General features: G+C 45.0%; 1 protein-coding gene across 2 annotated transcripts in view; it reads left to right on the forward strand.

The window, feature by feature from the left end:
- Positions 1 to 22,821, forward strand: part of LOC122550203 (casein kinase II subunit alpha) — an 89,105-nt gene that overhangs the window by 43,426 nt on the left and 22,858 nt on the right. For both annotated transcript variants that reach the window (XM_043690952.2, XM_043690954.2), the window contains exons 5-8: positions 4,595 to 4,645; positions 14,798 to 14,857; positions 17,520 to 17,603; positions 18,632 to 18,742. In XM_043690952.2, coding sequence (XP_043546887.1) covers positions 4,595 to 4,645; positions 14,798 to 14,857; positions 17,520 to 17,603; positions 18,632 to 18,742 — 306 coding nt within the window. The remainder of the gene's footprint in view (positions 1 to 4,594; positions 4,646 to 14,797; positions 14,858 to 17,519; positions 17,604 to 18,631; positions 18,743 to 22,821) is intronic.

The raw sequence follows: 22,821 nt of genomic DNA on the forward strand, positions 1-22,821 counted from the left end.
TTTCAAGGTCGCGGGAGTGTACCAGCAGGCAGGAAGGTGGTTTGAAGTGAGTCTACTTCAATGCCAGGAGCATCCAGAATAAGGTGGTGAAGTTGCAGCATGGGCTGGTACCTGGGACTTTGATGTTGTGGCCATTTTGGAGACATGGGTAAAGAAGAGACAGTAATAGTTGTTGCAGGTTCCAGTTTTAGATGTTTCAGTAAGATCAGGGAAGGTGGTGAAAGAGGGGGAGGTGTGCTATTGTTACAGTATTATGGTGGCTTTGAGGACTTGTATACTGAGGTAGTATGGGTTGAGGTTAAAAAGAGGAAAGGCAAGGTCATCCTGTTGGAGTTTTCTGTAGGCCTCTGAATAGTTCCAGAGATGTAGAGGAAAAGATTATTCTGGATAGGAGCGAAAGTATCAGGATAGTTGTTATGGGGGACTTCAACTTTCCAAATATTGCCTGGAAACGCTATAGTTTGAGTACTTTAGATGGGTCAGTTTTTGTCCAATATGTGCAGGAGGGTTTCCTGACAGTATGTAGATAGGAAAAAGTGGGTACTGCAGATGCTGGAGTATATAGATAGGCCATCAAGAGGCGAGACCACATTGGATTTGGTACTGAGTAATGAACCTGGCCAGGTGTCAGATTTGGAGGTAGGTGAGCACTTTGGTGGCAGTGACCACAATTCGGTTACATTTACTTTAGCGATGGAAAGGGATAGGTATATACTGTAAGGCAAGAGTTATAGCTGGGGGAAAGGCAATTATGATGCAATTAGACAAGATTTAGGATGCAGAGGATGGGGAAGGAAACTGCAGGGATGGGCACAATTGAAATGTGGAGCTTGTTCAAGGAACAGCTACTGCGGGTCCTTGATAAGTATGTTCCTGTCAGGCAGGCAGTAAGTGGTCGCGCAAGGGAACCGTGGTTTACTAAAGAAGTTGAATCTCTTGTCAAGAGGAAGAAGGCGGCTTATGTTAGGATGAGACATGAAAGCTCAGTTAGGATTCTTGAGAGTTGCAAGTTAGCCAGGAAAGACCTAAAGAGAGAACTAAGAGCCAGGAGGGGTAATGACAAGTCTTTGGCAGGTTGGATCAAGGAAAACCCTAAAGCTTTCTATAGGTATGTCAGGAATAAAAGAAAGACGAGGGTAAGATTAGGGCTAGTCAAGGACAATAGTGGGAAGTTGTGCGTGGAGTCTGAAGAGGTAGGAGAGATGCTAAATGAATATTTTTCATTAGTATTCATACAGGAACAAGACAGTGTTGTTGAGGATACTGAGAAACAGACTACTAGATTAGATGGGCTTGAGATTCACAAGGAGGTGTTAGCAATTCTAGAAAGTGTGAAAATAGATAAATCTCCTGGGCCAGATGGGATTTAGAGTCAAGATTAGAATGGCGATGGAAAAGCACAGCAGGTCAGGCAGCATCCGAGCAGGAGGAAAATCAGGCTTTTGCCTGAAATGTCGATTCTCCTGCTTGTCGGATGCTGCCTGACCTGCTGTGCTTTTTCAGCACAACTCTAATCTTGAGTCTGATCTCCAGCATCTGCAGTCCTCACTTTCGCCCAGATGAGATTTATCCTAGAATTCTCTGGGAAACTAATGAGGAGATTGCAGAGCCTTTTGCTTTGAATGTTATGTTGTCATTGTCTACAGGAATAGTGGAAGTTAGCAAATGTTCCCTTGTTCAAGAAGGGGAGTAGAGACAACCCTGGTAATTATAGACCAGTGAGCCTTCCTTTGGTTGGGGGAAAATGTTTTGGAAAGAATTACAAGCAATAGAGTTTATAATCATATAGAAAGGAACAATTTGATTAGGGATAGTCAACACAATTTTATGAAGGGCAGGTCGTGCCTCACAAACCTGATTGAATTCTTTGAGAAAGTGACAGGTAGATGAGGGTAAAGCGGTTGATGTGGTGTATATGAATTTCAGCAAGGCATTTGATAAGGTTCCCCACGGTAGGCTATTGCACAAAATATGGAAGCAAGGGATTGAGGGTGATTTAGTGGTTCGGATTAGACATTGGCTAGTTGAAAGAAGACAGAGAGTGGTGGTTGATGGGAAATATTCATCCTGGAGTTCAGTTACTAGTGGGGTACCACAAGGATCTGTTTTGGGCCCACTGCTGTTTGTCATTTTTATAAATGACCTGGATGAGGGCACCTGGATGGGTAAGTCAATCTGCAGGTGACACTAAAGTTGGAGAAGTTGCGGATAGTGACGAAGGGTGTTGCAGCTTACAGAGGGATATTGATAAGCTGCAGAGCTGGGCTGAGGTGGCAAATGGAGTTTCATGTGGAGAAGTGAGAGGTGATTCACTTTCGAAGGAGTAACAGGAATACAGAGTACTGGGCGAATGGTAAGATTCTTGGTAATGTAGAGAAATCTCAGTACCCATGTACATAGATTCCTAGAAGTTAGACCATAAGACCATAAGACATAGGAGTGGAAGTAAGGCCATTCGGCCCATCGAGTCCACTCCGCCATTCAATCATGGCTGATGCGCATTTCAGCTCCACTTACCAGCGTTCTCCCCGTAGCCCTTAATTCCTCTAGACAACAAGAATCTATCAATCTCGGCCTTGAAGACATTTAGCGTCCCGGCTTCCACTGCACTCCGTGGCAATGAATTCCACAGGCCCACCACTCTCTGGCTGAAGAAATGTCTCCGCATTTCTGTTCTGAAATGACCCCCTCTAATTCTAAGGCTGTGTCCACGGGTCCTAGTCTCCTCGTTTAACTGAAACAATTTCCTAGCATCCACCTTTTCCATGCCATGTATTATTTTGTACGCCTCTATTAAGTCTCCCCTTAATCTTCTAAACTCCAACGAATACAATCCCAGTATCCTCAGCCGTTCCTCATATGTTAGACCTGTCATTCCAGGGATCATCCGTGTGAATCTCCGCTGGACACGTTCCAGTGCCAGTATGTCCTTCCTGAGGTGTGGGGACCAAAACTGGACACAGTACTCCAAATGGGGCCTAACCAGAGCTTTATAAAGTCTTAGTAGTACATCTCTGCTTTTATATTCCAACCCTCTTGAGATAAGAGACAACATTGCATTCGCTTTCTTAATCACGGACTCAACCTGCATGTTTACCTTTAGAGAATCCTCGACTAGCACTCCCAGATCCCTTTGTGCTTTGGCTTTATTAATTTTCTCACCATTTAGAAAGTAGTCTATGCTTTTATTCTTTTTGCCAAAGTGCAAGACCTCGCACTTGCTCACGTTAAATTCCATCAGCCATTTCCTGGACCACTCTCCCAACCTGTCGAGATCTTTCTGTAGCCTCCCCACTTCCTCAGTACTACCTGCCTGTCCACCTAACTTCGTATCATCGGCAAACTTCGCTAGAATGCCCCCGGTTCCCTCATCCAAATCATTAATATATAATGCGAACAGCTGTGGCCCCAGCACTGAACCCTGCGGGACACCGCTCGTCACCGGCTGCCATTCTGAAAAAGAACCTTTTATCCCAACTCTCTGCTTTCTGTTAGACAGCCAATCCTCAATCCATCCCAGCAGCTCACCTCGAACACCATGGGCCCTCACCTTGCTCAGCAGCCTCCCGTGTGGCACCTTATCAAAGGCCTTTTGAAAGTCTAGATAGACCACATCCACTGGGTTTCCCTGGTCTAACCTACTTGTTACCTCTTCAAAAAATTCCAACAGGTTTGTCAGGCATGACCTCCCTTTACTAAATCACCATCCGAGGAAAAAGGCTCTCACTGGCCACCCTATCTAAACCTCTGATCATCCTGTATGCCCCCAAGTCACCTCTCAACCTCAGATAAGTTGCCACCCATGTTGATAGAATTGTTAGCTTTTATTGGTAGAGGGATTGAGTTTCAGAGCCATGAGGTCATGTTGCAGCTGTACAAACCTCTGGTGTGGCCACACTTGGAGTATTGCATACAGTTCTGGTTGGCGCATTATAGGAAGGATGTGGAAGCTTTGGAAAGGGTGCAGAAGAGAAATACCAGGATGTTGCCTGGTATGGAGGGAAGGTCTTTTGAGGAAAGGCTGAGGGACTTGAGGCTGTGTTTATTAGAGAGAAGAAGGTTGAGAGGTGACTTGGGGGCATACAGGATGATCAGAGGTTTAGATAGGGTGGCCAGTGAGAGCCTTTTTCCTCGGATGGTGATGGCTAGCACGAGGGGACATAGCTTTAAATTGAGGGGTGTTAGATATAGGACAGATATCAGAGCTCGTTACTTTACTCAGAGAGTAATAGGGGCGTGGAACACACTGCAACAGTAGTAGACTTGCCATCTTCAAGGGCATTTAAATGGTCATTGGATAAACATATGGATGATAATGGAATAGTGTAGGTTAGATGGGCTTCAGATTGGTTTCACAGGTCGACACATCATCCAGGGCTGAGGGGGCCTGTACTGCGCTGTATGAAATTCCCTTAGAACCTGAAATGTTTCATCTGAATCCCTTCTCGTTCTCCAACACTCCAGTGAGTATATTTGGACATACAGTACATGGAAATGCAGGTCATGCTTTTCTCTAAATATATCTAATTTAATTAAACACCGGACTAAAAACTTCTTTCTTTTCTTTCCATGCCTTGGAATGGGCCTTTCTCAGTCTCGGACGCCTGCACTGGTATTTGAACATGTAAACAACACCGACTTCAAGGTGAGTTAAGTTATGAATTGTTTTGAAGAGGTGGTTGCAGGAATTATCTCGTAATTATTGACCAAGGTATGGTTGTAGGTAGAAACTCATTGCACAGATTGAGCCCATTTACCCATCTTTGTGCTAATTCAATTTTGCAGTTCAAAAGTAATCTCACGAAGGCATTCCATAGTCTATTTCCTTCAATATTCCCTCCCTCCACCACTGATGCACATTATCTACAAGACACACTGTGTTATCTCACCCAGGCTAGCACCTTCCCTTACTGGGAATATACCATCTAGAAGGACAAAGACAGCAGATATATAAGAATGCCTACAAGTTCCCCTCCAAGCCACTCACTATCCAGACTTGGAAATATATCACCACTCCTTCAGTGTCACTGGGTCAAAATCCTGGCATTCACCCACCATCCAGACTGTGTGTCTACCTACAGCACATAAACTGCAGCAGTTCGAGAAGGCAGCTCACTACCACTAGCTCCAGGGCAGTAAATCCTCTCCTATCTAGTGATGCCCCCATCCCTTGAATGTATTAAAATTTTCTTTCTTACAAAGCTGATTTGATTTCAGGCTGGTAATTTTCCTAGCTGAGTCAAAGGGAGCTACAAAGCTATGATCTCTCATAAATGTGACAAACAACATTTGAAAATCTTTCGGAAGAAATTCTCGGCAGATTCTTCCTGAGCAGCTGTAGTTCCTGTGGTGTAGTTACACCCACGTTGCTGTTCAGGATGGAGTTCCAGTGTAACCCAGCCATGGTGAAGGTTTGAAGATATTGTTTCACATTGGAATGGTGTGTGACGTGAAACCTAATACTGTTCCCTTGCAGCTGTTCCCCTTTGCTTTCGAGAAGGATAGCTCCATATCCTTCTCTCCCTGCATTTTATGGAGAAAGCAAAAAGTAGGGCTGGCCTTAAAATCTGGAGATTCCTGTTAAAGATTTCACACTTAAGGAGATCTCAACTCATTGGTTCTTCTACTTGCTGTTCTACCACTTCCTGCTATGAAAAGATGCTCACATTAGGAGTTGGTTACAGTTTCTCACCTCTGATAGGCATGTTTTACTCAGCTTCCACGTTGGTCCCGGGAATAGACCAGGTATTGCCACGATGATGCACATGAGTTTAAGATGCTTCAATCTAGCAACTGTATGAGTCAAACAGCAAGTAGAATTGGGCCTCCAGTAAAATGGAAGAAAGTACAAAGGTGGTCTTGAGCTAAAATTCATAACATGAATGCGGCATGGTGGTTCAGTGGTTACCACGCTGCCTCCCAGCGCCAGGGACCAGGGTTCAATTCCTGCCTCGGGCAACTGCTGTGTCGAGTTTGCACATTCTCCCAGTGTCTGCGAGGGTTTCCTCCAGGTGCTCCGGTTTCCTCCCATAGTCCAAAGATGTGCAGGTTAGGTGAATTGGCCATGCTAAATTGCCCGTAGTGTTAGGTGCATTAGTCAGGGGTAAATGTAGGGAATGGGTCAGGTGGGTTGCTCTTCGGAGGGTTGGTGTGGACTTGTTGGGACGAAGGGCCTGTTTCCACACTGTAGGGAATCTAATCATTTGTTAGCTCATCCACTAATTGTGTTAAAGTGAAGGAATTTGGTGTTTGTGGAAGAACTGGTGTGAGAATTCAATAATAAGGGCTCCACCCTGATGAGGATGTCCAAGATAAAATTGCGAATGAAGTAAGGGTGTAGCCTGATCTCGAGGAGCATGTGATAGGAGGCATCCCAGTGACTTGTGTGATGAATATAGTCTGAGACATTTTCAGATCCTTGACCACCAATGAGACCAAGTGGCATCTGCAAAGCAGTAACACCCAGATTGTAGGTATGCCAGGAGGTCTGATATCATTTAGGGTGTGTTCCAAAGGATCATGTTTGCAATGAATGGAGTGTGTGGATGAGTTAATAGAGAAAAACCCTTCTCAGAGAGTGGAATGACTCATGCTGCTGTGCTGTGCTGTGCTTGATTCTTTTGGTCTAGTTTAGTTATTGGATGCTGCAAATGCGCAATCAGATCGTTCAAAAAAATATAGATGGAGAAGGAGGCGATATGTTCTGGATGGTGTTTCTAAATCTAGATCTGATCCACTAAAAGACCATAAAACATAGCAACAGAAATCAGCCATTTTGCCTGCTTTGTCCTTCATAGAACATAGAAGAATACAGCGCAGTACAGGCCCTTCGGCCCTCGATGTTGCGCCGATCCAAGCCCACCTAACCTACATTAGCCACAATCCTCCATATGCCTCTTAAATGCCCATAATGAGGGAGAGTCCACCACTGCTACTGGCAGGGCATTCCACGAACTCACGACTCGCTGAATAAAGAACCTACCCCTAACATCTGTCCTATACCTACCCCCCCCCTTAATTTAAAGCTATGCCCCCTTGTAATAGCTGACTCCATACGTGGAAAAAGATTCTCACTGTCGACCCTATCTAAACCCCTAATCATCTTGAACACCTCTATCAAGTCACCCCTAAACCTTCTTTTCTCCAATGAAAACAACCCCAAGTGCCTCAGCCTTTCCTCATACGATCTTTCTACCATACCAGGCAACATCCTGGTAAACCTCCTCTGCACCCGTTCCAGTGCCTCCACCTCCTTCCTATAGTATGGCGACCAAAACTGCACACAATATTCCAGATGTGGCTGCACCAGAGTCTTGTACAACTGCAACATGACCTCAGTACTCCAGAACTCAATTCCTCTACCAATAAAAGCCAGTACGCCATATGCCTTCTTCACCGCACTATTTACCTGGGTGGCAACTTTCAAAGATCTGTGTACATGGACACCAAGATCCCTCTGCTCATCCACACTACCAAGTATCCGTCCATTAGCCAAGTACCCCATCTTTTTATTACTCTTACCAAAGTGAATCACCTCACACTTAGCTACATTGAACTCCATTTGCCACCTTTCTGCTCAGTTCTGCAGCTTATCTATATCCCGCTGTAACCTGCCACATCCTTCCTCACTGTCTACAACTCCTCCGACTTTCGTATCATCCGCAAACTTGCTCACCCAACCTTCTAACCCCTCCTCCAGGTCATTTATAAAAATGACAAACAGCAATGGTCCCAAAACACATCCTTGCGGAACACTGCTAGTGACGGCACTCCAAGATGAACCTTTGCCATCAACTACTACCCTCTGTCTTCTTCCAGCCAGCCAACTCCTAATCCAAACCTCCAACTCACCCTCAATGCCATACCTCCGTATTTTTTCAATGAGATCACGGCTGATCCGAAAATCCTCACTTTCATTCTCCTGCCTTTTCCCCATCATCCTCAATTCCCTTCCTGATTAACAAACTGACTATCTCAGCCATGATGTACTTAATGACCCCTCCAGCCTCAGCAGCCCTCTGAGGTAAAGAATTCCACAGATTTGCTGCCTTCTGAGGGAATGTGTTCGTCCTCATCTCCAACTTGAATGTTCAACCCGTTATTCTGAGAATGTGATCCTTATGACAATGTCACAGTCAAAGTGACTCTGACTGAATTCCAGCTGTTTGTCATTGCTCTGGACAATGCTTGTGATCATTTTTTAAATGCTATGATTGTGGTTTGAAGTTGGAGTTTTTAGTAACAGTTGGGCAGCACATTATTGAGACCACATCTGAAGCATTGTGTGTAGTTTTAAAACCTTTTTGACTAGGAGCAGGAGTGGGCCATTTGGCCCATTCATCAACATGATCTTCTATCTCAGTACCATACTTCTGCTCCCTCCTTATACCCCTTGATGCCTTTAGTGTCTAGAAATCTGTCTCTTTCTTGAATATATTCAATGACTTGGCTTTCACAGTTCAACATGGCAAAGAATTCCACAGGTTATCCATACTCTGGGTGAAGACATTTTCCCTCCTCTCTTTCCTAAATAGCTTAACCTGTATCCTGAGACTGTGTCCATTATTCTAGACTCCCGACACAGGATGCAGGGACAATGTTCCCCCTGTCTGTCTGGTCCTGTCAGAATTACATTGATGTATGACATCTGCTTTCATTCTCCTGAACTCCAGTGGTCACCGGCCCAGTCAACTCTGTCTCTCCTCAGATAAAAATTGCCGTCCCAGGAAGATTTTCACCTTTCTTTGAGAAGGTGACCAAACAGATTAATGAGGTTAAAGCAGTTGACGTGATGTATATAGATTTCAGTAAGGTGTTTGATAAGGTAGGCAATTACACAAACCATGTAAGCATGGGATTGAGGGCAATTTAGCGGTTTGGATCAGAAATTGGCTAGCTGAAAGAAGACAGAGGATAGTGGTTGACATTCATCCTGGAGTTCACTTACTAGTGGGGTATTGTAAGGATCTATTTTGGGTCCATAATTGTTTGTCATTTTTATAAAAGACCTGGATGAGGGCATAGAAGGATGGGTTAGTAAATTTGCGGTGACACTAAGGTCGTTAGAGTAGTGCTGAAGGATGTTGCAGCTTACAGAAGAACATAGATAAGCTGCAGAGCTGGGCTGAGAGGTGGCAAATGGAGTTTAATGTGGAAAAGTGTGAGGTGATTCAGTTTGGAAGGAGTGACAGGAATACAAAGTACTGGGCTAATGGTAAGGTTCTTGGTAGTGTAGATGAGCAGAGAGATCTCAGTGTCCATGTACATAGATCCTTGAAAGTTGCCACCTAGGTTGATAAGGGTGTTAGTTTTTATTGATAGAGGGATTGAGTTTCGAGCCATGAGGTCATGCTGCAGCTGTACAGAACTCTGGTGCAGCCACACTTGGAGTATTGTGTACAGTTCTGGTCACCGCATTACAGGAAGGATGTGGAATCTTTAGAAATGGTTCAGAGAAGATTTACTAGGATGTTGCCTGGTATGGAGGGAAGGTCTTATGAGGAAAGGCTGAGGGACTTGAGGCTATTTTCATTAGAGAGAAGAAGGTTGAGAGGTGACTCAATTGAGACACACAAGATGATCAGAGGGTTAGATAGGGTGGACAGGGAGAGGCTTTTTTCTCAGATGGGGGTGATGGTTAGCACGAGGGGACGTAGCTTTAAATTGAGGAGTGATAGATATAGGACAGATGTCAGTGGTAGTTTCTTTACTCAGTAGTAGGGGTATGAAACACCATGCCTGCAACAGAAGTAGACTCGCCAACTTTAACGGCATTTTAATGATCATTGGATAGGTATGGACGAGAGTGCAATAGTGTAGGTTCCACAGGTCAGCACAACATTGAGGGCAGAAGGGCCAGTAGTGTGCTGTAATGTTCTGTGTTCTAGGAGTTAGTTTGGTGAATCTCTGCTGCACTTGCTCTATGTATCTTTTCTTGGATAAGTAAATCAAAACGGCACGCAATGCTCATCTCCACAATACATGGTGTTCACACCAAGGCACTTCCTTGCTTGAAATCCTCTAGCAATAAAGGCCCACATCCAACTTGCCTCCTTAACTACTTGCTGTGCGTGCATGGTTACTTCCAGTGACTGGTGTACAAGGACACCCAGGTCCCTTTTGTACATCATTATTTCCTAATCTATCAACATTTAAATAATACTCTGCCACTCTTCTTTCCTACTGAAATAGATAATTTCACATGTATTGACATTATATTAGTCTGCCATATATTTTCCTACTTACTCAGTTTGTCAAATTCACCTTAAAGACTCTTCCTGACAACTCTCAGTCACACTTTGTTTTGTGTTATCAGCAGTCTTGGGAATATTACATTTGATTTCCCCTATAGAAATTGTTATGGATACATTGCTGGGGTCTAAACCCTGAATCATATAGGCCCTACTTCTCACCACCTTCCAGTCCATAAAGAGACCTGATTATTCCTTCTCTGTTTCCTGCCTGCTAACCAATTCTCGCTCCATGCCAAATTATTGCCTCCAATCTCTATGCTTTAATTATTACATAATTACATCTTATGTGGGACTTCATCAAAAATGTAGATTCTGAAAATCCACAAAAATAAAGAAACAACATTCAACTTTACATGAGAGGTAATTGGATAGAGACGTTTTAGAGTTCAGTGGGGCTCATTAGGATAAATGTGGGGAAGATAATATATTTGAGGCAAGGTCTCATGTTAATAATCCAGTCAAATAAATCCAAGCAGAAATTCAGGAAAAACTTTGTTGCTCAAGGAGTGGTGAGAATGTGGATTGCACGGGATAGATTGAGGTAAAGATGATACACGGAGGAGGAAAGAACAGATTAGGTGGGTGGAAACAGGGATGAGACTTGGGTAAAGTATAGACCCTAGCAGACATCGGTTGGCCATACAGCCTGTCTCAGTAACTAGCTGACATTATGTATTACTGTCAGCTGACACATCAAACTTTGGGAAATCCTCCCACTTACCTCTCATGTGAAGTTGAATGTTGTTTCTTTATTTTTGTGCCTTTTATTTCTATGTTTTGGTTTATTTTTCTGTTTTCTAAGGTGGTGCCAGAGTGTGGTGACACGACGCAGCACATTTCACTGTGTTTTGTAATAAAATACATCTGACAATAAATAAATCGGTTTTATTTTTCCTGGGGTCAAACACTCAATGGTCATTTCTCAGTCTTGATGTTATTTTTGTAAATGTTTTGTTTTGTAGAGCTTCCTTTTTATGAACTGGAGACCACAGTCATGTAGTGCAATCTAGGTCTCATTTTCCCCGAAATGGGCTGGAAGATGATGGTCCCCTTGACCACCTTCAGCACTCTTGCTCCATCAGTTGAGGGTGACTGAGAAAGTATAAGTTTCCAGATGTCCACTCTCTGTCCCTGTGCCTCCTGAGTTTAAAGGTTTTGCCCTTTCGCAAAGTATTTTGTATTTGGACCAGACCACCTACGATTTTGTGCAGTTTTTACTGTCTTTCTAATGGATTTGTACAAAGGTTCCTTATTTTGTTTTCACTCCTGTAACCTATTACCTGATAGTTCTCTGGAATAAATTGCTTTATTTTATAAATTTGTTCATGGGATGTGAGTATCTCTGGCCAGGCCAACCTTTTGTAGCCCTTCCCTAATTGCCCAGGGAGCAACTAAGAGACAACCACGTTGCCGTGGGTCTGGAGTTGGATGTAGGCCAGACCAGGAAGGACAGCAGATTTCCTTCCTGAAAGAACCACATAGGTTTTTACAACAATGCACAGAGTCTGACGGTGACCATGTAGACAAGCTTTTAATTCTGAATTGGATTAGGCAATAGGTGCAGGAGTAGGCCATTCTGCCCTTCGAGCCAGCACCACCATTCATTATGATCATGGCTGATCATCCTCAATCAGTATCCTGTTCCGGCCTTATCCCCATAACCCTTGATTCCACTATCCTTAAGAGCTCTATCCAACTCTTTCTTGAAAATATCCAGAGACTTGGCCTCCATTGCCTTCTGGGGCAGAGCATTCCATTCACCCACCACTCTCTGGGTGAAGAAGTTTCTCCTCAACTTTGTTCTAAGTGGTCTACCCCTTATTTTTAAACTGTGTCTTCTGGTTCGGGACTCACCCATCAGCGGAAACATGCTTCCTGCCTCCAGAGTGTCTAATCCTTTAATAATCTTATATGTCTCAATTAGATCCCCTCTCAGTCTTCTAAACTCAAGCGTATACAAGCCCAGTCACTCCAATCTTTCAGCGTAAGATAGTCCCGTCATTCCAGGAATTGACCTCGTGAACCTATGCTACACTCCCTCAATAGCCAGAATGTCTTTCCTCAAATTTGGAGACCCAAAACTGCGCACAATATTCCAGTTGCAGTCTCATCAGGGCCCTGGACAGCTGCAGAAGGACCTATTTGCTTCTATACTCAATTCCTCTTGTTATGAAGACCAGCATGCTATTAGCTTGCTTCACTGTCAACGGGGGTGGTACCAGGGCACTGGAGAGTGGCGAATGTTGTGCCCCTGTTCAAAAAAGGGAATAGGGATAACCCCGGGAATTACAGGCCAGTTAGTCTTACTTCGGTGGTAGGCAAAGTAATGGAAAGGGTACTGAGGGATAGGATTTATGAGTATCTGGAAAGGCACTGCTTGATTAGGGACAGCCAGCACGGATTTGTGAGGGGTAGGTCTTGCCTTACAAGTCTTATTGAATTCTTTGAGGAGGTGACCAAGCATGTGGATGAGGGTAGAGCAGTGGATGTAGTGTACATGGCTTTTAGTAAGGCATTTGATAAGGTTCCCCATGGCAGGCTCATGCGGAAAGTCAGCAGGCATGGGATAGACGGAAATTTGGCCAGTTGGATAGAGAACTGGCTAACCGGTCAAAGTCAGAGAGTGGTGGTAGATGGTAAATATTCAGCCTGGAGCCCAGTTACAAGTGGAGTTCCGCAGGGATCAGTTCTGGGTCCTCTGCTGTTTGTAATTTTTATTAATGACTTGGAAGAGGGAGTCGAAGGGTGGGTCAGTAAATTTGCAGATGATACGAAGATTGGTTGAGTTGTGGATAGTGAGGAGGGCTGTTGTCAGCTGCAAAGGGACTTAGATATGATGCAGAGCCGGGCTGAGGAGTGGCAGATGGAGTTCAACCCTGTCAAGTGTGAGGTTGTCCATTTTGGAAGGACAAATAAGAATGCGGAATACATGGTTAACGGTAGGGTTCTTAGTGAGGTGGAGGAACAGAGGGATCTTGGGGTCTATGTTCATAGATCTTTGAAAGTTGCCACTCAGGTGGATAGAGCTTGTAAGAAGGCCTATGGTGTATTAGCGTTCATTAGCAGAGGGATTGAATTCAAGAGTCGCGAGGTGATGTTGCAGCTGTACAGGACCTTGGTTAGGCCACATTTGGAGTACTGTGTGCAGTTCTGGTCGCCTCACTTTAGGAAAGATGTGGAAGCTTTGGAGAGGGTGCAGAGGGGATTTACCAGGATATTGCCTGGAATGGAGAATAGGTCGTACGAGGATAGGTTGAGAGTGCTAGGCCTTTTCTCATTGGAATGGGGAAGGATGAGGGGTGACTTGATAGAGGTTTATAAGATGATCAGAGGAATAGATAGAGTAGACAGTCAGAGACTTTTTCCCCGGGTACAACAGAGTGTTACAAGGGGACATAAATTTAAGGTGAAGGGTGGAAGGTATAGGGGAGATGTCAGGGGTAGGTGTTTTACCCAGAGAGTGGTGGGGGCATGGAATGCGCTGCCTGTGGGAGTGGCAGAGTCAGAATCATTGGTGACCTTTAAGCGGCAATCGGATAGGTACATGGATGGGTGCTTAAGCTAGGACAAATGTTTGGCACAACATCGTGGGCCGAAGGGCCTGTTCTGTGCTGTATTGTTCTATGTTCTATGTTCTACTGCCTGCTGTACCTGCATGCTTGCTTTCATTGACTGATGTACAAGAACACCTAGATGATGTTGTACTGCCCCTTTACCTAACTTGACTCCATTTAGATAGTAATCTGCCTTCCTGTTCTTGCCACCAAAGTGGGTAATTGCACATTTATCCACATTAAACTGCATCTGCCATGCATCCGTCCACTCTCATAACCTGTCCAGGTCACCCTGTAATCTCCTAACATCCTCCTCACATTTCACCCTGCCACCCAGCTTTGTGTCATCAGCAAATTTGCTAATATTACTTTTAATACCTTCATCTACATCATTAATGTTCATTGTAAAAAGCTGCAGTCCCAGTAGTGATCCCTGCGGCACAGCACTGGTCACCGCCTGCCATTCCGAAAGGGAGCCGTTTATCACTACTCTTTGTTACTCTTTGATTATTGAATTCAGATCCCACCATCCAATGAGATTCAAGCTTGTGTCCTCAGAACGTTAGCTGGTGTTCTGGTTTGCTTGTCCAATGATGTTACTATTCCACCACCGCGTCCCCTCTGACATCTGCCAAACTATTCCACTAACTCATCTTCCTGCTGCTACCTTTTACCCTGGCCTGTCACTGTTGCCAAACTGCCCTGCTTTCTGCAGGGCTGTAACATTTTGACCTTGCCTTAACCAACAATGTCGAGTGTGCGGGATGATGATATGGGGATGGTTGATGGAGAGGGGAGGTAAGTGTTAATTTTTACCACTGTCCCAGCTAGCTGGAAATGCTTGGAGAATTGTCTTGTTGGGAGAATTGTGTCTCCCAGGTTTCACCCTGCCAAGTCTCCTGTCATTTTGACACATTGGTGCGTGTTGGACGGGCTGGGCTGGTGTGAAGATTTGTGAGGATCACTTACATCCTTTTCTCAATTCCACAGCAATTGTACCAGACGTTATCGGACTACGACATTCGATTCTACATGTACGAGATTCTAAAGGTGAGGACCCTTCTTATTTGTCTGAACTAAGCTCCTTTTAGCATTCCTAATCTCTAAGGCTTGCTGAATTAAAACTTAGAGGCAAAACACCTGAAGGCAGGTCATGTTGCTAACTGGTGGTTTAAAACCCTGCTGGCTGCATTAAACCTAAATGGACCAAGTCTCCTGTTCCTAACTTGCTATTCTTCATTAGTGTATCAATCCCTCTCACTTACCTTCCTCTTGCCACCTCCTCCGATCCATCCCATTCCTACTAACCCACTTCCAGGAGGAAAGGAATGGTGGGGTGGTTACTCCTGGTCAAGGGAAGTGGTGAGTCATTGTTTTTTTTTAAGTAAAAGACCGACCCTGTGTAAAGTCACGGGGATAGAATGAAAATGAATAAAGCAGTCTTCCAGGAACTTCACTGCACACCACACTGAAGTGAGAACATGTTTTTAGAATGCAAAAAACAAAGAACAAAAAAAGTTTACAGCCCAGGAACAGGCCCTTCAGCCCTCCAAGCCTGAGCCGATCCAAATCTACTGTCTAAACCTGTCGCCCAATTCCTAAGCATCTGTGTCCCTTTGCTCCCCACCTACTCGTGCATCTGTCCAGACGCATCTTAAATGAATCTACCGCACCTGCCTCTACTACCTCTGTTGGCAACGCGTTCCAGACGCCCACCACCCTCTGTGTGAAGTACTTGCCGCATGTATCCCCCTTAAACTGTTCACCTCACCTTGAAAGCATAACCTCTCGTTATTGAATCCTTCACCCTGGGGAAAAGCTTATCTCTATCCACCTGTTTATACCCTTCATGATTTTGTAAACCTCAATCAGGTCCCCCCTCAATCTCCTTTTTTCTAGTGAAAACAAACCTAACCTACTCAACCTCTCTTCATAGCTAGCACCTTCCATACCAGGCAACATCCTCGTAAACCATCTCTGCACCCTCTCCAAAACGTCCACATCCTTTTGGTAATGTGGCGACCAGAACTGTACACAGTATTCTAAATGCAGCATAATCAAAGTCTTGTACAATTTTAAAATGACCTGCCAGTTCTTATACTCAATATCCCGTCCAATGAAGGCAAGCATACCAAATGCCTTCCTGACCAGTCTATCCACCTGTGCAGCCACCTTCAGGGTACAATGGGCCTATACTCCCAGATCTCTCTGCTCATCAACTTTTCCCAAGGCTCTTCTGTTCATTGTATGATTCTCTCTAGAATTAGACTTCCCAAAATGCATCACCTCACATTTGTCTGGATTGAACTGGGTTAAACAGGAGGGATTGTCCAACTCTTTGCTTTTAAAGCCATCTGAAGCCTGGGCTAGTGAAAGCACCTTGTCTATGATGTAGGCAGTATGAAAGTGAGGAAAGATGTCGGGATCAGTGAATTTGTGCTGCGATTTGGGGAAAGTTCAGTGGAGAGTTGGGAATGTGCAAGAGGCTGAAGCTGGATCAGGAGCTGCTGGTGTATTCTGCTAATCATTTCCAGGGTATGAGGGTGCACTTTCTTGCCTGTCCCTAGTTTGATATCGCTGAGTGTCTGACTAGCCCATTTCAGAGGTGCTACAGTAATGTGGAGCCAGAGACCCATTTGGCAAAGACAGGGCTGAGTTCCTTCTTGAAAGGGCATTAATGAACATGTAGCATTTTTAACAGCACTTCCTGAGACCAGGGAGCTCTTAATTCTCTGATGTTTTAAAAAAAACTTTCTTTTTTTTTGAAAAATTGACTTCAAATTCTCAAACTTTCACAAGAGGATTGGAACTTGTGTTGTTTGGGTCATTCGCCTGTTATCACTGTGGTTGCATGACTGTACCCATGTGGGTAAAGTTCAGAACCTGTTCTCACAGAGAGGAAGTCTCTGGGCACTGATTGTTGTTGTAGTGGGTTGGGTGGAGTCCTGGAGCTGGCTCAGGGGGATGCAGCTGCACATGGACCCGGAGGGGGGGGAGGAGGGGAAATCAGCTCCTGATGGTCCAAAAACAAATGGAGACCCCACTCCCTGCCTCTGCTTGGAATGGAGGAGTGTGTCGGTCAGTCATAACAAATCCTAAAGACGGCAGGCAAGGATGACTCTCCCAGTGAATTCCCCACCCCGATGTAGATAGCATTTCTAACTCTCCCACTCAAAGGAAATGTCATCAGCTTTAAAGATGCGGCACGGTGGCACAGTGGTTAGCACTGCTGCCTCACAGGCGCCAGAGACCCGGGTTCAATTCCCGCCTCAGGCAACTGGCTGTGTGGAGTTTGCACGTTCTCCCAGTGTCTGCGTGGGTTTCCTCCGGATGCTCCAGTTTCCTCCCACAGTCCAAAAAAATGTGCAGGTTAGGTGAATTGGTCATGCTAAATTGCCCGTAGTGTTAGGTGAAGGGGTAAATGTAGGGGAATGGGTCTGGGTGGGTTGTTCTTCGGAGGGTCGGTGTGGACTTGTTGGGCCGAAGGGTGTGTTTCCACACTGTAGGGAATCTAATCTAATCTTTAACTGCAGCTCCCAGTGAAGGGGTGTTATTGGCACCGTTACAGGGCTGAGACATTTCTCAGTGCACCTTTTATCAGTAAACTCCAATGTGCCTGCTTCAGCTGCTCGAGATGTGTCAAATAGTGGATTTTATTTATTTTCTTTTTTGTTGTGATTTTGAGCTGAACTGTTACCTGTTTACCGGCCAGGCCCTGGATTACTGCCACAGTATGGGAATCATGCACAGGGACGTCAAACCACACAACGTGATGATTGACCACGAACACAGAAAGGTAATGTGCGCTGATGTGCTGATCACCTTCAGGCTGTGATCTCAGCCAGTTACAAACAAACACTAGAGCTTCATTTACAAGTGCAAAACCTGATCCGGGACGCTTGCGTTCACACAGTGAAACGGAACCAATTACAGAGGAACCTCAATTATCCGAAAGCCTTGGGCGGGGAGTGTTTTGTTCGGATAATTGAATGTTTGGATAATCGAATGCTGGATAACACAGTTTAGCCAAACATTGGGACCTTGTGATCTTGTCCGGATAATCCGAAACTCGGATAATCAAATACTGGATAATCAAGGTTCCTCTGTAAATCCTTGGCCCCTTTCTCTCACCTCCCATGCTCAGAATACAGAGAGGCTGGACCTTTAGGAAAGGCAGATTTCCTTTCCTAAAGGAAATTAGTGAACCAAGTAGGTTTTCACAGTAATCAATTGGACTTTACGTTTGTCACAGATCATTAACATGATCCACTGGGTTATTAGTGCAGTGAAAGTACCACAATGTTGACTGTGTGTGCTTCCTCAGTACTGCCAATGCCCACTCCCTCAGCGCTGACCCTCTGACAGTGTGGCACTCCCTCAGCGCTGACCCTCCAAGAGTACAGCTCTCCCTCAGCAGTGACTCTCCGACAGTGCGGCACTCCCTCAGTACTGACCCGTTGACAGTGCCCACTCCCTCAGCGCTGACCCTCCGACAGTGCCGTGCTCCCTCAGCACTGACCTGGATAATGTGCTTGACTCTCTTGAATGGAATTCGAGCACATACCATTTGAATTGGACGAAGATATGTTGCTGTGCACTGAGCTCTGGCTGATAATTTGATGATTTTGTCTCGATCTCTGCCGCAGTTCATGACAGTGAGTTGTTTCACAAAAGCTGATAGAAGTCATTCAGAGCAAGCCTGTTTGCTCAGCTCGACACGTTCAAAAAAATGTTTTCCATCTTTTCTGTGCGACGTGTGGATCAACATTACATCTTTATCCTGATTTGTCTTGTGTTTTTCTTTCTCATCCTGACACCTTGCAGCTTCGACTGATAGACTGGGGTCTGGCCGAGTTTTACCATCCAGGGCAGGAGTACAACGTTCGCGTGGCATCCAGATACTTCAAGGGGCCTGAGCTTTTGGTTGACTATCAGGTAAGGTTCACAAATGGCCAGTCTTTCATCTCCTTAAGGAGATCAAATAGTGACCATTGAGCCTGGCCCACCCCTCGCATTAGGCAGGGCATTATGACGATATATAATCATTAAATTAATGAGAGGGATTGATGGTGGTCTGTCTGTTGAGGGACAATTGTCGCAGTAGTGTGTACTATCTACAAGATGCACTGCAGAAAGTCATCAAGGGTTTTTAGACAGCACCTGCCAAACCCATGACCACATCCATCTAGAAGGACAAGGGCAGCAGAAACATGGGAAAACCACCCCCTGCAGGTTCCCCTCCGAGCCACTCACCATCCTGACTTGGAAATCTATCACCGTTCCTTCATTGTTTTGATTGCCTGTTGTCATAATGTTTGTTGAACATACCAGTTTTTTAATCAATAAGGGAATTGATAGTTATGAGGAAAAGGAAAGTGGAGTGGAGGATTATCACATCAGCCATGATCTGATTGAAGGGTGGAACAGACCTGTTGGGCTGAATGGTCTACTTTTGCTACTGCGTCTAATGCAATGAATAGTGACCAGCAGGGGATGCTGTGCTCTGCTCTTGAAAGTAGGGCTGTGGGATGTTTAACATCCATCTGAGAGAGACTGATATTCGCCACGAAAGGACCTCTCTCTCAGTCCAACTCCTGCTCGAGGCTGTAGAATCATAAGATATAGGAGCAGAATTAGGCCATTCGGCCCATTGAATTCTCCACCATTCAATCATGGCTGTTATGTTTCTCAACCCCGTTCTCCTGCCTTCCCCCGTAAACCTGATTCTCTTACCAATCATCTATCTGCCAAAAGGTGTGGTGCTGGAAAAGCACAGCCAGTCAGGCAGCATCCGAGGAGCAGGAGATTCGACGTTTCGATCATAAGCTCTTCATTAGGAATGGGGTTCTCTTCAAGAATATAACTATCTCTGTCTTAAATACACTCAATGACTTAGCCTCCACACTCCTCTGCAGCAACGGGTTCCACAGGTTAACTACCCTCTGGCTGAAGAGATTTCTCCTCATCTCTGTTCTAAAGCCCTGACCCTTCACTCTGAGGCAGTGCCCTTGGATCCTAATCTCTCCTATAGGTGGAAACATCTTCTCCAAATCCCCTCTATCCACGGCTCTCAGTAATTTTAATCAGATTCCCCCCACCCCATCCTTCTAAACCCCTTTGAATACAGGCTCTGAGTCCTCAACCGCACCTCGTTTGAAAAGCCCTTCATCCCCGGGATCGTTCTTGTGAACCTCCTCCAGCCCCCCTCCAACACCAGCGCATCCTTCCTTTGATACAGGACCCAAAACTGCTCACAATATTTCAAATGTGGTCTGACCAGAACCTTTAATAGCATCAGCAGTACATCCCTGATTCTTGTATTCTGGCCCTGTTGAAATGAATGGTAACATTGCATTTGCCTTCCTAACACCAACTGAAGCTGCAGGTTAACCTTAAGAATATCCTGAACAAGAACTCCTAGGTCCCTTTGTGCTTCAGATTGCCAAAGCCTTTCCCCGTTAAGAAAACAGTCTACGTCTCTATTCCTCCGACTAATGTTCATAACCTCACACTTTCCCACTTTGTGTTCACCTGCCACTTCTTCACTCACTCTCTGAGCCTGTCCAAGTCCTTCTGCAGCCTCCCCGCTTCCTCACCACGACTGTCCCTTCACCGATCTTTGTGTTATCTGCAAACTTAGTAACAATGCCCTCCGTTCCTTCACCCAGATTGTTAATGTACAACCTTAATAGTTGTGGTCCCAACACTGACCCGTGCGGAACTCCAGTGGTCAGCAGCTGCCATCCTGAAAAAGACCCGTTTATCCCCACACACTGTCTTCTACCAGTCAGCCAATCCTCTATCGATATAGGTGCCTTTTCCCTAACTCCACATGTTACCGGTCTGAATGTTGAACTGTTCTGCAAGTTTGCGCTTGCTCTCTAAGGTATAGTTCTGGTTTGAATAGAGGATTGGCTGACTGACTAAAACACAGGATCGGGATAAATGGGTCCTTCTCTGGACAGTGAGCTGTAACTAGTGAGGTGCCGTAGGGTTCAGTTCTCAGACCCCAACTATTTACAATCTCTTTAAATGATCTGCAAGCAGGCACAGAGTGTAACAGAGCAAAGTGCATGGATAATACTAAACTAGGTGGGAATGCAGGATGTGATGAGAAGATAGAGTTTACAGATGGATATTGATAGGCCAGGAGAATGGGCCGGAATCTGGCAGATGGAGTTTAATCTGGATAAGTGCGAGGTTGTCTTTTTTGGCTGGAATTATACAAGGGCAAATTATTAATTAATGGGAGGTAGATTTAAAGTGTGTCAGTGCAGAGGGATCTGGGTGTCTTTGTGCATGAATCGCAGAAAGTGGTTTTGTATGTGCATCATTTACTCAGAAAGGCAGGTGGAATCCTGGCATTAATTGCAAAAGGACTGGATTATAAAAGTAAAAGAAATGCTGTTACAATTAAGGAAGGTATCGGTGAGGCCACACCTGGAGTATTATGTCCAGTTTTGGTCTCCTTACTTGAGGAAGGATGTGGAGACACTGGAGACAGTTCAGAGGAGGGTCACCAGGCTGATTCCATTGATGAAAGGGCTGTCGGACAGGGAGCAGCTGAACAGCTTGAGCTTGTACTCACTGGAGTTCACAAGAATGTGGGAGGAATCTGATTGAGGGATATAAAATACTAAAGGGATTGATAAGGTGGACATTGAACAGATGTTCCACCTTGTGGGGCAGTCTCAAACAAGAGGTCCTCGATATAGAATAGGAGGAGGTAGGTTCTAAACTGAGATAAGGAGAAACTACTTCTTAGAGTGTTGGGAATGTGTGAAACTCACTGCCCCAGAGTGTAGTAAAGGCAGAATCAATCAACAGATTCAAGAAAGAAATAGATACATTTCTGATGAAAAATAGGATAAAGGGTTATGGGGAGGTGGTGCAAGAGTGGAGTTAAGACCATAATAAGATCAGCAGGTCAGGCAGCATCCAAGGAGCAGGAGAATCGACGTTTCGGGCATAAGCCCTTCTTCAGGAAGAAAGGCTTATGCCTGAAACGTCGATTCTCCTGCTCCTTGGATGCTGCCTGACCTGCTGTGCTTTTCCTGCAACACATTTTGCAGCTCTGATCTCCAGCATCTGCAGCCCTCACTTTCTCATAATAAGATCAGCCATGATCAGGTTAAATGACAGACCAGTCTTGAAGAGCTGAATTACCCACTGCTGCTCCTAATCCCAAAGTTCCTATGTAACTTCCAAGTACTCTGCAATCTCATCCTTAATAACGGACTCTAAAATCTTACCAATGACTGATGTCAGGCTAACCAGTTTATAGTTCCCTGTCTTCTCTCCCTTAAGCAACGTGTTACATTAACCACTTTCCAGTCCTCTGGGACCCTCCCTGCCTACAGTGACTCCTGAAAGATAACCACCAATACCTCCAAAATCTTCTCAGCTGTCTCCTTCAGAACTCTGGGGTGTAGTCCATCAGTCTGGGTGATTTATCCACCTTCAGACCTTTCAGCTTCCCCAGCACCTTCTCCTTAGTGATGGCCACTACACTCATCAGGATGCTGCCTGGCCAGCTGTGTTTTTCTAGCATTACATTTTTCAACTGTAGTGGAACACAGCTGTCATATTATCGCGGAACGACCTGTACCTTTACTAAGTTGTAATACTGTCACTTCTGATTCTAGCCTTTCGCTCTCAAACTTCAGGGTGAATTCTGTCATATTGTGGGCACTGTCCCCTAAGGGTTCCTTTACCTTAAGCTCTCTCATCTAGGCTGCCTCATTACATATCACCTGATCCAGAATTGCCTGTTCCCTAGTGGGTTCTACCACAAGCTGCTCCAAAAACCATCTGTTAGACATTCCATAAATTCCTTTTATCATAGAATCCCTACAGTGTGGAAACAGGCCCTTCAGCCCAACAAGTTCACACCAACCCTCTGAAGAGTATGCCACCCAGACCTATTCCCCTAACCTATTATTTTACACTTACCCCTGACTAATGCATCTAACCTACACATCCCTGAACACTATGGGCAATTTAGCATGGGCAAT

This window comes from Chiloscyllium plagiosum, unplaced genomic scaffold, assembly GCF_037043375.1.
Source record: "Chiloscyllium plagiosum isolate Xiang-an unplaced genomic scaffold, Cpla_swu_hap1 HiC_scaffold_5, whole genome shotgun sequence".
Classification (NCBI taxonomy): domain Eukaryota; kingdom Metazoa; phylum Chordata; class Chondrichthyes; order Orectolobiformes; family Hemiscylliidae; genus Chiloscyllium; species Chiloscyllium plagiosum.